We start from the raw sequence: 16172 nt of genomic DNA on the forward strand, positions 1-16172 counted from the left end.
AAAAATATTGCCTTGAACTATCTTAAGAACAGCATTATCTTAACAGATGGCTTTCATAGACTATGTACACGCACGTACACACACACAAACACCTGGATCAACCGTCTAACAAGAATTTTGCTTCAGCTGATTTTTTGCTGCTTTCTAGCTTGTTCAAAACCATGTTAACCATTTCAAAACTTGAAAAATGCATCAAAATGTACGCACATTTGCAATCAAATACTTGAATTTAAGAAATCAAAGTCTCATTTTTCCACCTCTAATATGTCTACAAAAATAAATAAACCCATATTATTTTAAACTCGCCATATATGAATAATCTTTTAATAGGGTGCTTTGATAGGGTTGATTTGTGCTTTGGGAACAGTTTCCTAGCCAGCTACATAATTCCAACATAGAGTATTTAGAATTTTAGAATCCTGTAGAACGAAGTGAACTTTGAGAATTTATTCTACCTGTCCCATCAAAAGATTACAGCTTGTGTTTGAATTACTCCAGTGACCAGACCATGCGGCTCCAGACAACGATTTCATTGTTGGAAACACTGACTTTCATAAGGATGTTCTACTGCGCTGAAATTACTTTTTCAATTTCTGCCTACACATCCTCTTTGGCCTCCTGAAGCCAAAACAGGCAAGACTCTATGAAGTCTAACATTTACTCAAAAAATAGTGCAGACATGCTGAATGCCTTATAAAAAGAGATAGGTATAAACTTCTATATATAAAATAAATATATAAGGATATATTGTACAACACAGCAAACATAGCCAATACTTTATAGCAACTATGAATGAAGCATACCCTTTAAAAATGAGTCATTGTGTTGCACACTTGAAACACATAATATTGTAAATAAATGATACCTTGATTTTTTTTAAGAAAAAAGGAAAAAGTTTTAAAAAGAAAATTGTATAAAGTAATGCAGAAATTTCAAGGTTAAAAAAGTTTATACCAGGCTTCATTTCAAAAGTAAAACACTAGGCATTACTAAACAATGTGTAAAATATTTAATAAAATCTCTACAAATCAAAAAAGAATATTGAAGTCAATAGAGATGAAAAATGACAACCTCAAAACACTTTGATAAATTCAGAAAGAAACCTCACCAGGTGTGATTTCTGCTTGGCAGTGCAAGTTGCTTTAGCTCTCTGTCTTCAGAATTTGCCGCAACACTAAAAGAAAGCGTTCTCTGAATATAGAGAGATATTGTAGTAGAGTATAAAAAGATTAACATTTTAAATTCAGTTTCATAGTGTTGGTCACAGACATCACACAAGCCAATATTACTTTAAGAAACAATGCCATCCTTGTAGATTGCATATTGTAACTCAGGTTACTCAAATTAAAATGATCTACGAAGGCAGACAATAGATTCATTTTCAAGAATGAGGATCCATGAAGATGATATAAATAATGCATTTCAGGGAGCTCTCTCTCACGCCTCCTACTTTCATCTTTCTCCCTACACTTCCTTCACAGAGTCCTGTGGCATAAAATGCAATTCTAATAACTAGAAAGAATGAACCTAAGCAAATGAGCATTTTATCTATTTCTAATAAGCACTGGTTATGCAATGTTTATGTACATAAAATACACGGACATACAAGCAGATACATATAAAACACACACCCCTTTACCATATATGCTTAGAAATAGCCATGTGAGAAATGACAGTTAAAATTTATATGCACTACAATGGGCCAGACACTGCAAGAAGTATTTTTATATTTATTTAAAAGTTTAAAATATAATTATGAAGCAGATAAAATTACTTTCTCTATTTATAGGTGGTGTAACTGAAGCAGAGAGGTAAAATAAGTGGTTAAAGGTAGACAGATGAGAAGTCCAAACAGTGTACTTAAGGCAGCACTGGGATCCCTTGGATTTAGCTAAATGGAATGGGAGTCATGTGGGAAAGGATCCATTCTCCTCACATTTTTTTTTTCTTATCTCCAGCCTAAGAACTTGCCAAAGGCAAAAATACAAATGAGTCAAAACCCTTGTTAGGTAATTTTTAGGGCATTATAGTATTTTGAAACTGACAATATAACCCCCCCAGTAGAAAAGTTACCAGAACAGAACGCTTATCTGTGACTTTCACCTTCTCTTTAAAGCATATAAATTAGTTTTCTCCTCATTAATAGTGTGCTAACAATATATACTAATTTCCAAAACGTTCTGTAGGCTTTGATGAGAGTCGTACCCTGCTGTCAAGGGAGTGAGTAAAAATTGTTTATGAAATGAGTGAATAAATTGGTATTTTTTTACTTTACAAATTCCTTTTTGCTAGACTTACTAGAAGACACTGTTATTTTATTTCCAATAATACAGCAGCAAAAGTAAATGGCATTGACATTGATGGAAACTACTGAAAAGAACTAGATAAATATTTAGTTTTCAATTTCAAAAGCATGTGCACTGATCAATGAAGCAGAAAATACGTAAATTTTAGGGGAAAATGAACCAATCACTCTTTACTAAATGTAACTGGTATGCAGTGCTCAGAAATGCAGTAAAATGATATACACATATTTATAAAATTCCAAGAATAACCTAAGTATCTAAGTACTTGAAAGGGAAATTTTATCATAAGACAAAAACAGGGAGAAAGGTAGCATTTCATTTTTTTCCCCACAAAATCCAATTCACACTTAGAATGGTGAAAATTCATTTTCTGAAGCCTGTCTGACATCCAGTGAACTGTAGTTTTATTAGTTATCAAATGTCAAGACAAACTGAACTTGAGTCAGAGTCCTGCAGCCTTGTAACTTTATGTGAGAAACAGCTGCTTTCAGCTCTTACCAAGGAGGTTAAAGATGGGGGTTCAAGTCTGAGAGAGCTCATTATCAAATTTACAAACTATTAACATACTAGTCGTGCAAAGCCGAAGTGGTCTTCACCAAGACGTCTGCATCCAAAGGGTTTGCTTGATTTTCAGTTTCCCTGGGATATTAACATGCCCACTCAAAACTGAACTCTGCGATCACCTTACACGTATACCTTTCCCTCATGGATATTTACCATCTACTTATAAAAATTAGGCAAATACATCATCTTAATGGCCTTTCTACTCCTTTTTATTGATATTGTATTGATGGAGATTTGGAGCTTATGATGCCAACAAAGTGTTTCCATTGGTCTTTGGATATTTTCAGAACTCAAGGTATCTAGCAATTTTCAAACTGTGTTAATGTCAAGAGTGCCCCCATATATTGCAACTCATTTTCAAGAATGGATAGAATGAACCTGCTAACTCTAGTACCTCTGTGGGTTTAATTCCTGTTTTAGAATTTAAAATCTCAGTGGACATCTCTATATTCTTTTGAAGTCTCCACATTTGGTTCCTCTTTGACTCCATAGTGGGAGTCCTGTGCATCATCTGGCTGTAAGTCTGGTCCTGCCCAGGGTAAAGATTCGGGTTCGCATTAAAGTTTGTCCTGATGCCTATCTTCTGTACTTGCTGCCTGGTTTCTGTGATCCTTGTGTCTTGCATCCTCTAAGACTGAGCCTGGACTTCTGTTCCTTCTTTCTTTGCTGGATTCAGCTGTTTCACCTGGACTTAGAGTACTTGTGTTCCCTTGCCAGTATGAACTTAGTCTGTTGCTTTTCAGATGTCAACATCGGATTCCCTGAGCTGCCAGAATTCTGGTCCTAGTGTTTCCTGGTTGCCCAGTCTTGTCTTTCTACCTGTTCTTCCCAACCCAAACCTGACACTGATACTCAGTGTTTAGTTCTACCAACATTTGCAACCCAAGTTTTGGGTTTATGATGGGAATGCCTCTCTACTCCCACCCAAGTAGAGGAAGGTATTTTATTACTAACATGTTTAGAGTTCCCTAGGCAAGGTGATTAAAATAAACATATCAACTTTTATTCAGTTTCATTATTTTTTAATTATACTCCTTATTTCCTGAACTTGAGATCATTGATCTCACTGTCTCCTTGGTATACTATCTCTCCATAAGAGGATTTAAGGGGGAAGATGCTGCCTACTTTCTGAAAAAAAGGGAGGATGGTAGATGGAAGAGTCACTAACTTTTAAAGACACAGCTTCTCCCATAACTCTGAACTATTTACTACTGAAGAGATGGGGGTGGAAGTGGGTAAGGTTGTCATAATGTTTTCCTTATAAAATAGTTTTGAAATAGTTTTCACTGTTTTTAATTATCTGATCTTTGTCTAGATCACAGCCTGGACTTGTGGAAAAACTGTAAGTTTTAGAATCAGACAAGTCTTGATTCAAATTCTGATTTATACACAATGTTATCTGGATTATTTAACTTAACTGAAATCCAGTTTCTTTTTCTGAAAATGGAGATAATGTAAAAAGACCCCCTATTAGTCATGGAGGATTAAATGAGATCACATTTTACCCTTTTCTAATAATCACTGCATACACTTTCAGTTATGTACAGACAAAAATATACAAAATAATCACATAATACACCCACTCCCACATATAAATGTACCTGTCTGAGAAATAATGTGGCAACTAACATGCGCATTTACTACTATATACCAGGTGCTATTCTAAGCTCTTTGCACATTTCAACTAATTGAAATGCTCACAACATAACTATGCGGCATATACACTTAGTATCTTAGCTTTATAGGTTAGGAAACTGGATGAAAATGGTTAAGGGTGAAAAATCGAAAGCTCTAAGGAGTGTGTCGAAGGTAGCGCTGGGGAACTGCAGCCTTGGCTGAATGCAGTAAGAGGAGCATGGAGAAAGAGTCTCCTTTTTGCTTCGTCTTTATTTCAAACTAAAGGGCTTTTCAAAGACAAAAATATAAAATGAAGCAAAACTCACATTAGATTGTTTCAATATTCAGTGCTATTATTATTCCCTTAGTTAATAAATAATAACTACTCTAAACGCCATTGACTTTAAAAGTTAGAATTACCGGATACTTCCAGTCAAGATGGCGGAGTAGTAGGACCACGAGCTCGTCTCTCCTTGTGACTACAATGAAACCACAACTGACTGCCAAACAACCATCAAAAGAAAGATTGGAACCTTGCAAAAAAGATCTTCTTCAACTGGCAACATAAAGAGGGAATCACAGTGGGATGGTAGGAAATACTTACTCGTGATATAATCAGGCCCCATACTCCCCAAGTGGGCAACCAACAAGCTAAAGGATAATTAAGTCACAGAGGCCCTTCCACAGGATTGAGAGTTCTAATCCCCTCATTAGGCTCCCCAGCCCAGGATTCCGGCATTAGGAGGAGGAGGAAACCACAGGACATCTGGTTTTGAAGGCCAGTGCGGCTTAGCTCCAGGAGCCCCACAGGACTCAGAGAAACAAGGGACTTCATTTTCTTGGGAAGCATACACAGAATCTTGTGTGCACCAGGTCAAAGGACAGAGGCAGTGAATTCATAGGAACCTGGGCCAGACCTGCCTGCTGGTTTTAGAAGGTCTCCTGGGGATGTAGGGAACATAAAAGCTGGTGTTGGACATTCCAGGAGTATTCATCTACATGAGCTTTCCTGGAGGCTGACCTCTGGATTGGATCTTAGGCACCAAGACCCAGCCCCACCCAGCAGCCTGTAGGGAAGCCTCAGATCAAACAACATACTGGGTAGGAATACAGCCCCACCCATCAGCCGACTTCCTAAGCCACAAATGCCTTCAGACATGGCTCTACCCACCAGAGGTCCAGGACCAAGCTTCACTCAGCAGTGGGCAAGCACTGACTCTTCCTGCCAGGAAAACTGCATAAGCCTCTAGTCCAGCCTCATCCACCAGGGGCCAGATACCAGAAATAAGAAAACAACAAACCCAAAGCCTGGTATCCACAAACACAGGCCAGACTACACTGGGACAGGCTGAACCCTGGCTCTTAGGTGACAAGAGATGAGGGTACTGCTGGGACGCATAGGACCCCTCCCACAGAGGGCCACCTCTCCAAGGTCGAGAAATGTAATTAACCTACCTAAAAATACAAGTAGAAAGATAGACAATATGAAGTGACAGAGGAATATCTCCCAGGCCAAGGCACAAGATAAAATCCCAGAAGTAGAAATAAGTGTTGAGGGGATAGGCAATTTATCTGAGAGTTTAAAGTAATGATGGTGAAGAAGTGCAGAGAACTCAAGAGGAGTACAGATGCACAGAGTGGAGTTTTTAGCAAAGAATTGGAAAATATAAAGAATACTCAAACAGAGTTGAAGAATAAAATCACTGAAATGAATAACAAACTAGAAGGAACCAAGAATAGATTAAATGAGGCAGAAGAAAAGATCAATGAGATAGTGGATTAGTGGAAATAACTACTGCAGAACAGAAAAAAGAAAAAAAGATTGAAAAGGAATGAGGATAGTTTAAGAGAACTCTGAGACAACATGAAGTGCACTAATATTCACATTATAGAGGTCCCAGAAAGAGAAGAGAGAGAGAAGGGACCTGAGAAAATTTTTGGAGAGATAATCACCAAAAACTCCCCCAACTTGGGAAAGGAAACAGTCACCCAAGTCCAGGAAGTGCAGAGAGTTCCACACCCAAAACGGAAAACACCAAGGCACCTAGTAATCAAAGTGACAAAAATTAAGGATAAGGAGAAAATACTAAAGCTAGCAAGAGAAAAGCAACAAATAACACAGAAGAGAACTACCATTAAGTTTATCAGCTGATTTATCAGCAGAAACTCTACAGGCCAGAAGGGAGTGGCATGATATATTTAAAGTGCTGAAAGGGAAAAACTTACAACCAAGAATACTCTATCTAGCAAGGCTCTCATTCAGATTTGATGAAGAAATAAAAACCTTTACAGATAAACAAAAGCTAAAAGAATTCAGCAGCACCAAACCAACTTTACAACAAATGTTAAAGGAACTTCTCTAGTCATCAAACCATAAGAAAAGAGAACAAAAGAAGAGAGAGAAAAAAAAGATTGCTTTTGCAGTTTGGGGTCTGTTAGGGTCCCATATAAATTTTGGAATTGTTTGTGCTAGTTCTGTGAAAAATGTCATATTTTGACAGGGGTTGTATTAGATACGTAGACTGCTTTGGATAGTACAGCCATTTTGATAATGTTGATTCTTCCAATCCAAGAGCACAACATATCTTTCCATTTCTTTGTATCATCTTCAAGTTCCTTCATCAATGTTTTACAGTTTTCAGAGTATACGTAACCTCCTTGGTTAAGTTTATTTCTAGGTATTTTGTTGTTTTTTGATGCAATGAAAATGTTTATGCCAATAAATGTAAAATTCTGGATTTTGAAGTGAAAAGAAAAAAGTGAATGAAGGGCTACAAATGGCAAAATACAGTCTTCTTTCTTATGGCTGAGTTGAATTCCATTACATATATATGCTGCATCTTCTTTATCCATTCATCTATTGATGTGCACTAAGGATGCTTCCGTATCTTGGCAATTATAAATAATGTGCTGTTAATAGTGGGATGTATGTATCTTTTTGAATTAATTCCTATTTTGTGGTTGGCTTTATTCCTTTGATAACTAATAAGTTTAAAAAGCTAAAGCTCTAAGCGTTCTTAGAAACAATGAACAGTATATATATGTAAATTAATAATATGTGCAGTATATTGTGTGTATGTATTTATGTGCAATATAGTGTATACGTGCAGTCACATTGTAACCATTCTACCTAATAAAATTGAAAAAACGAAAGAAATGATTTCAGGAAAAAAATGTAAAGATGCAGGCATCAGCCCTCAGATTTCTTGGTTCTTGCTGTTCACAGAAACTCAAAATGGAACAGACTCATAGACAATGCATTATGGATGCAGCACATGGAGGGAAAAAAATTGAAGTCCAATATAAATCCATGCTCAAATGTCAAGACGGATGAAAAACAAGTATTTGTTTCAAGTTAACTTTTATCATTACAGATTTGTGTGTGTGTGTGTGAAAAAAAGGTAAAAAAAAAAAAAAGAATTACTCATTCTTGATTGTTTATCTTCTACCCCCTAAAAATCTGAAGAGAAAAATACATTATTTATGTTGACATGTACTGAATATTTGCTTTTCTAGTTATGAGAGGATTGAAATTATAATCCATGCTTCCTTCCATTTATCTAGTTCTTAGTATTCATCACACACCTGTAATATTTCGGCGGTCAAGCATCGTAAAGTCTCGCAATAGGCACAGGAAGGTCTATAGCATCTTCCTAAAACTTCTACTTTATAGGAGGTTTGGTTATCTTAGCAGAAACTTCTTATTATAGCTTAATTTAACTGAATTCTACCACTGGAATTATAATTCCTCACTGTGTCATCTCCATTATGATAGGAAAACATGGAATAATAAGATGATCAAGAGAGGGACAATATGTACATTAAAAGACTGGACTATTATTGTGTGTAACAGACTTTAAATGCCCCCGTGGGGCACTCCTTCTAGTTTGCTAGTTCTTTATTCTTGGCATTCAACTTTACCTGGTTTCCTTTCACATTTCTAACATAAAACAAAAGTGGTCTATACAGCATTTTTCTCCATGGTATGATTATTCCACCAAAAATCCTACACAGACATTAAATCCAGCAGAACTCATTAATTTTATTAAATCAACAGATTTATGGCCCTTAAAAATGCTACCATTGAGATTTTTTTCAATAGCAATTAAATTTTAGCAAATACTTCTTGGCTTAAAATAGTACTTTGCAAATGTTCTAGAAATTAAGCTGGAAAGATTGTAATAAGTAGAAAACTTAAATTAGGCAGATAGAGGATTTCTAATTTATATCCCTCTGAATGTATTTCTTATAATGTATTTATTTTTATTCTGTACAAGGGTAATATTCTCCCTTACTTGTATTTTCCTCTCTCTGGCCATACCGTCCTTACTCTGGCTTCAGCACATGTGTGTTGCCTAGTCTGGACCACCAGACTCAACCCCCTTAAGCCTTTTAAACAGCAAAGCCACCTGCACACCTATTTTAGATACATATATACACAATGCCATTAAAGATACATTAAGAACACCTGGTTCTGTTGATGGTTTCCTTTGCTGTGCAAAAGCTTTTAAGTTTAATTAGGTCCCATTTGTTTATTTTTGTTTTTGTTTCCATTATTCTAGGGGCAGGATCCAAAAAAAAAATATTGCTGTGATTTATATCAAAGAGTGTATTTTTCCTTTAGGAGTTTTAAAGCATCTGGTCTTACATGGAGGTCTTTAATCCATTTTGAGTTTATTTTTTGTATATGGTGTTAGAGAATGTTCTAATTTCAGTCTTTTACAAGTAACTGTCTGGTTTTCCCAGCACCACTTATTGAAGAGATTGTCTTTTTACCATTGTCTATTATTGCCTCCCTTGTCATAGATGAATTGACTGTAAGTTTTTAGGTTTATTTCTGGGGTGTCCGTTCTGTTCCAATTATCCATGTGTCTGTTTTTGTTCCAGTATCATACAATTTTGATTACTGTACCTTGGTAACAGTCTGAAGTCAGGGTGCATGATACCTCCAGTTCTGTTCTTCTTTCTCAAGACTGTTTTGGCAATTTAGGGTCTTTTGTGTTTCCATACAAATTTTAAAATTATTTGTTCTAGTTCTGTGAAAAATGCCATTGGTATTTTTGATGGGATTGCACTGAATCTGTGGATTGCCTTGGGTAGTATGATCATTTTAATAATATTGATTCTTCCAATCCAAGAACATGGTATATCTTTTCATCTATTTGTGTAATCTTCAGTTTCTTTTATCAGTGTCTTAGAGTTTTCTGAATAAAGAAAAAAGCCTTTTACCTTCTTAGGTAGGTTTATTGCTAGGTATTTTATTCTCTTTGATATGATGGCAAATGGGACTGTTTCCTTAATTTTTCTTTCTGATAGTTCATTGTTAGTGTATAGAAATGCAACCAATTTCTGTATATTCATTTTGTATCTTGTAATCTTACAAAATTAATTGATAAGCTCAGTAGTTTTCTGGTGGTATCTTAAGGATTTGCTATGTATAGTATCATGTCATCTGCAAACAGTGACATTTTACTTCTTTCCAATTTGTATCACTTTTATTTCTTTTCCTTCTCTGTTTGTTGTGGCTAAGATCTACAGAACTATGTTGAATAAAAGTGGCAAGAGTGGACACCCTTGTCTTGTTCCTGATCTTAGAAGAAATGTTTTCAGCTTTTCACCTTTCAGTATGATGTTAGCTATGGGTTTTTTATATATGGCCTTTATTATGTGGAGGCATGTTCTGTCTATGCCAACCTACTGAATGGGAGAAGATAGTTGCAAATGATACAACTGATAAGGGGTTAAGATCCAATACATACAAATAGCTCATAAAACTCAACATAAAAAAAAGGAAACCACACACCATAATAGAAATGGGCAGAAGAACTGAGTAGACATTTTTCCAAAGAGGAAATGCAGATGACCAACAGGTATATGAAAAGATGCTCAACACTGCTGATCATCAAATCAAAACCACAACAAAATATCACCTCATACCTGTCAGAATGGCTACCATCAAAAGAACACAAATCACAAATATTGGCAAGGATGTGGAGAAAGGGAACTTCCCCTCATACACTGTTGGTGGGAATGTTAATTGGTTCGGCCACTGTGGAAAACAGTATGGAGATTTCTCAAAAAGCTAAAAATAGGAATACTATATGACCCAGCAATTCCACTCCTGGGTATATACCCAAAAAAGCCCAAAAAGACTAATTCGAAAAGATACATGCACCCCAATGTTCACAGCAGTGTTACTTACAATTGCCAAGGTACAGAAGCAACCTAAGCGTCCCTCCACAGATGAATAGATAAAGAAGATGTGGTACATAGATATACAATGAAATACTACTCAGTTGTAAAAAAATTTTGCCTTTTGCAGCAACATGGATGTACTTAGTGGGCATTATGCTGAGTGAAATAAGTCAGACAGAGAAAGACAAATACTATGTATTACTTATACGTGGAATCTAAAAATTTTTTAAAAACTTATTTTTGGGATACAACAACAACAAAAAAGTAGACTCACAGAGGTAGAGAATAAACTAGTAATTACCAGCAGGGAGACTGAAGGGGGAAGTGGCAATATAGGGGTAGAGGATTAAAACATGGGTTATTATGGGATTATATGAAATCATGTGTGTGAAATTTTTGAAAATTATAAAGCTACTACGGAATTTGAAGAATCTTTCATTCAGTAAAAAAAGAAAAATTAAAACACCAGCTGGCTCTGGAATCATATTACTTTATAATTTATTGCTAAAATTTCATAAGAAAGTTCAGTTTAAGAAGAAAATAAAAATCTACAGCTCACCACTGTTAATCTATACTAAAAGGAATTGCTGTCCTCAAAAAAAAAAAAGTCGTATGCCCTGACATTATGCAACCCGTATGATATTCTATGTATCGTTACAGAATTATTCATTAGATAGATATGGATCTGAATCACTCAAAATATTGCTATAATTTTAATAAGAAATTAACAAGGAGTTCATCAGATCATGCTAACAAATGGTGGTCTGCATACATTTGCAAAACCCTTCCATTATGTAGTTTGGAAAATAAAGGTGCTTCCACTAAAAACCATTGATAATTTGGACAATAGCTAGATTATTTACATGTATTCTTCAGGATTAGTGGGATCTCACTTAATTGACAATGAAGTGCAAAATACCAGTTAACCATGATTTAACTGATAATGCAATGCATATTTTAACACAACTTGTTGTTTGTTTTTAACTGCCAAGGTAAAATTTTTAGTTCATATTGGAATCCTACTCTTTAAGAAAAATGAATTATGTGGTTAAAAGTTGCCTAGATTTCAGCAAGAATTTCTTTATAATAATGGAGTTTAGAGGACTAACTCTACAGTTAGTCAGTTATCATGATATTCTGCAGTTACAGAGGACTAACTCTACAGTTAGTCCTCTGTAACTGCAGAATATCATGATTCACAGTTTCTTCACTGAGGAATATCATGATTCACAGTTACCTATGTCTATAATATAAATCAACTCATAATGAAAGCTTACTTATAAAGAAGAACTACTTGGATTCGTATAAATATTTCTAAATTAAAGAGGTATCCATCATTGACTCTCAAGTTTAAATAGAAATAGAAAATTGTATACTTGCAATTTAATTAAGATGACCATTTACTACTAAAAAGTCTTTATATATAAGTAACTAAATTCCATTACCTTATAAATATCCAAAAATCCACACTGGTGGTCAAATCTTGTGTACAGTTCATTCAGCATGCTGATCACTTGCATAGGGGTACACTGGGCACATATGGCTGTGAAGCCAACAATGTCTGAAAAGAGCATGGTGACATCATCAAACTTTCTGGCCTGCACTTGCTGCCCTTGCCACAACTGCTGGGCTACATCACCAGGGAAGATAGAATATAGAAGATCCACTGTTTTTTTTTTCTCTTCTTCCAGGGCCTGGTGAGTTCTTTCTAAAGTTGCTTTTAATTTATCCATCCTCTTCTTCAAGCCATCTTGGGCCTTTGCCTGCTCGCCAACCAAAATGACATCTCGGGTAGCGTCATGGATTGGAATGTCTGAGAGGTGCAGCCCTCGTCCCATAAGTTCATCCAGCTTGTCCACACACGGAGAGCCCAAGAATAAAATGGAATTTGATTCTGGGACATGGATCATTTGTCCTTTGACTTCCATCACCTGCAAAATTAACATGTAATTTTGATCAGCACTCTTCACATAGTAGGTTCACAAAAATTTATCATCTGATGTAGAGGAAGAACAAAAAATGTTTTATTAGCTCTACTGACTTTCTGCACTCATAGAAGCAGATTCAAATGTGATTTACAGCCAATGTAAAAGTTATGTTCAAGATAGAAACATTCATTGCTTTTTTCCCACTTGGCCACTGTCTTAAGATAATGAACAAATTTGGAAAGTGAGATAAACGAGATATGAAACAGGAAAACATTTTCATTCAAAATGAAGTTGCACCCTTTTACATCATGAAACTGTCTCATGAGCCAGTTCAAAAACTTTCAACTTGCTTAATCATAATAGAATTAGGATAAATCCATCTGTCAAAATAGCTACATTCAACTGTCATTAAAATAACACTCAGAAAACAAGTCTAGGAGATTAAATAAATCAAAATAATTGTTTAGCCTTATGTAAGTCATTTTTCCTCCAGTTGTAGTCCTGTGAAAATACAGTAGTTTTTACACTGACTAGATTAGTTTACAATTCATTTGGTCTTAAAAATAAAAATTTTAAATTAGATATCATTAAGCCAACATTACCAGAAAATAATTATTAATCAACGAGCACATTCAATATAAGCTGAAAAGAGCCCCCCAAATCGGGATAGTATTAAAGGAATTGAGTTAATAAGATAAAGAATCTGAAGATGTAGTAATTTAAACCTATCTCTCCTTGCTGTGCTCTTTGACTGGAGAATTTGGAGACTTGATGTTTAAGGGAGAACTTCAGGAACACTGGCTTACGCTATATTAGCTTGGTGCCCTGAGGACCGCTCAGAAGGGATGAGCACCAGTAAGTAGGAAAGGAAGGGAGACATAGGATGTGGTTATCCCAATCCAGTTATTTGGGTTGGGATAACAATTTCAGCTCAACTGGAGGGGACGCTAGTTGTAATTACCTGGAGAGAACAGCCTGCACGCTGACCAACCAAGACTCCACATCAGTTTTACTTTTGTCACTTTCCCCTACTACATGAGATGTGCTCAATAAATTTACTTTCTTTTGTTCTTCATAACATGAAGTAGTTAGGCTGGTTGATAACACTGGAGACATAGAACAAATATGGGGTAAAACTACAGAGATCTGGATTTTTAAGCCTGCAGATGTTTTATTTTGTTCCCCTACACCATTAACCAAGATCTATTCTAAGGAAATAAAATTGAATCCTTGCTTGATGATATAATTTTTATGAAATTAAATGTTCTCTTTTTATATAAAGAATCTGCTAGGGTTCAGTATTTCATCATTTTATGCACAATACTCTCATTTATTCATTGAAGTGTTTACTGAGTGTTTTTTAATTACTAGTCATGCTCTGGGTAAACAGCATAAAAAATAAGGTTCCCCTTTTCAAGATATCACAATATGAGAGGGAGAAGCACATCCACTTAGCCCAGAGAATAAAATGAAGAAGACCCTTCAATTCCTCACTCAAGGTGGGCTCTCAAAAGACTGCAGGCTACGGTTTGGATACAAAGAAAAGAGTTGTCCTGAAAAGTATTTCCACGTTATTTCATACGTGCCTGGTATGCTTTTTGAGGAAAAGGGTTTGTTAACAACATATACTTGTTAGAATATTAAAGGTGTAATAAGGAAGATACACATAATGTACTACCTCATAGTTTAAAAATTAGTATGTTAATTTTTTCTCAAGTTTTAAGGTGAAAGCAGTCCTCTGATTCTCATAGATTTAGACCTCCATCTGGTCTCTTTCTCTTTCTTCTTGCATTTCTTTTTAATTATTTTCTTTTTCTTCTACATCTTACTTACTTCTGCCTTCTCCCCTTTGTTCTTTGCACATATTCCTTTTTTTTTTTTTCCAACATTCTATCTTAGTCTTTATCTCTCTTGCTTGTCTGTCTTTCTCATCACTGTCTTTCCTTCATTTTCCTCGTTGGTTCTTCCTTTTTCTTTTTCTCTTTTTCCTGTATATTAACCTCCACATTTCCCATCACAAATGGACCTACCTTTTTCTTCTCTGCCTTTGTTTCCATCTCTCTCTTATTTTTTAGAAAAGAAATCAGTATATGTATATAGGCATAAATATTATATATTATGAGCTATATGTAATAAATAAGAGTGTTTTTCTTTAACTTCCAAAGAAGTTGAATGGAATATGTTGTATCCCATCTCAAAAATACAAAACATAATTATATTCTTGATTCGAATGTGGCCATTAGTTGATTTTTTTGAAATCTCTGAATTAGCAGAGCCTGAGAGAAAAGATAATCACTTACCTCGTGCAGTACAGGAAAAAACTCATGAAAGAGAAGCCCCAATATACACAGCAAATAACTTCATTCTAAAAATATTTTTCCTCAGTGAATTTTTTCCTTATAATTGGCCAAATTTAACTGGCACATTTGTATCTCTGTCATAAATGCAGTTTTAACTTCATTGGAAAATAGCAAATTATTTTTCTTGAATTATGTTTGCTTTTTTATAATTATAAACATAGAAATTCACCATGATCTGCATTTATTAATTTAGTAATATGCACAACTATTATAAGAACTACATATCTTTATGTAGAAGAAATAGATTTGTGAAAAACTGCATTAAATTGAAACATCCCTCTAAGGTTTTATTGTCTCCTAAAATATATTAAAGTTTTGATGAAATAGCTTAAGGCATAATAAAAAATCAACTGTCATTAAATCTATCAGATTTCATAAACTGGTAAGCATAATATTAAGGGGAGTAAGCTCAAAAATAGAGTGGAGACGACGGGACAGAATCAGAGAGGACAGCTAAAGAAAGATTACTTAATCTGAACAAAGAAGATATTCTGAAAAAAATAAAGTTTTAGGGACCTATAGGACAACTACAAAAAAAATCTGACATTCATATCATGGGAGTCCTAGAAGTTTTTGAAGAAACAATAACTGAAAATGTCTGAAATTTGATTGAAGACATAAACACACAGAATCAACAGTCTACGTGAATCTCTAGTAGGATAAACCCGAAGAAATTCACTTTAAGACACATCATAATTAAATTTCTGAAAACTGAATTCAAAGAAAACATCTTGAAAGGCTCCAGACAGAGAAGGTGTTACTCACAGGGAACACTAATTCTAATGGCAGTTGATTTCTCATCTGAAACTATGGAAATCAGAAGAAAGGAGAATTTTTTTTTCAAATATTGAAAGAAAAGAAGTGTCAGCTATGAATTCTATGTCTGGGGAAGCTATTCTTTAAGAATGAAGGGGAAATTAAAGATATCTGCAGATGAAGGAAAATTAATAGTGATTGTCCTAACAGAATAGCTAAAGAAAGATCATCAAACAGAAAGAAAATAAGAGAAATAATACTCTAAGGGGCATCAGGAAGGAAAAGAGAACAAAAAGACCAAAAATACTGGGGCATACAATAGATTATCCTCTCCTCATGAGTTGACTATATTATATGTGATAATTGAAACAAAAATTGTAACACCATTTGATACTCATCACAAGTGTTTCTCCTTATAAGAAAAGCAGATGGAGATTACACACACA

The 16172-nt window shown here is 35.0% G+C and overlaps 1 protein-coding gene across 2 annotated transcripts in view; it reads right to left on the minus strand.

Annotated features, from left to right (window-relative positions):
* Positions 1-16172, minus strand: part of GUCY1A2 (guanylate cyclase 1 soluble subunit alpha 2) — a 262757-nt gene that overhangs the window by 116959 nt on the left and 129626 nt on the right. For both annotated transcript variants that reach the window (XM_074357101.1, XM_074357102.1), the window contains exon 5: positions 12128-12613. In XM_074357101.1, coding sequence (XP_074213202.1) covers positions 12128-12613 — 486 coding nt within the window. The remainder of the gene's footprint in view (positions 1-12127; positions 12614-16172) is intronic.

This window comes from Camelus bactrianus, chromosome 33 (genome assembly GCF_048773025.1).
Source record: "Camelus bactrianus isolate YW-2024 breed Bactrian camel chromosome 33, ASM4877302v1, whole genome shotgun sequence".
NCBI lineage: Eukaryota > Metazoa > Chordata > Mammalia > Artiodactyla > Camelidae > Camelus > Camelus bactrianus.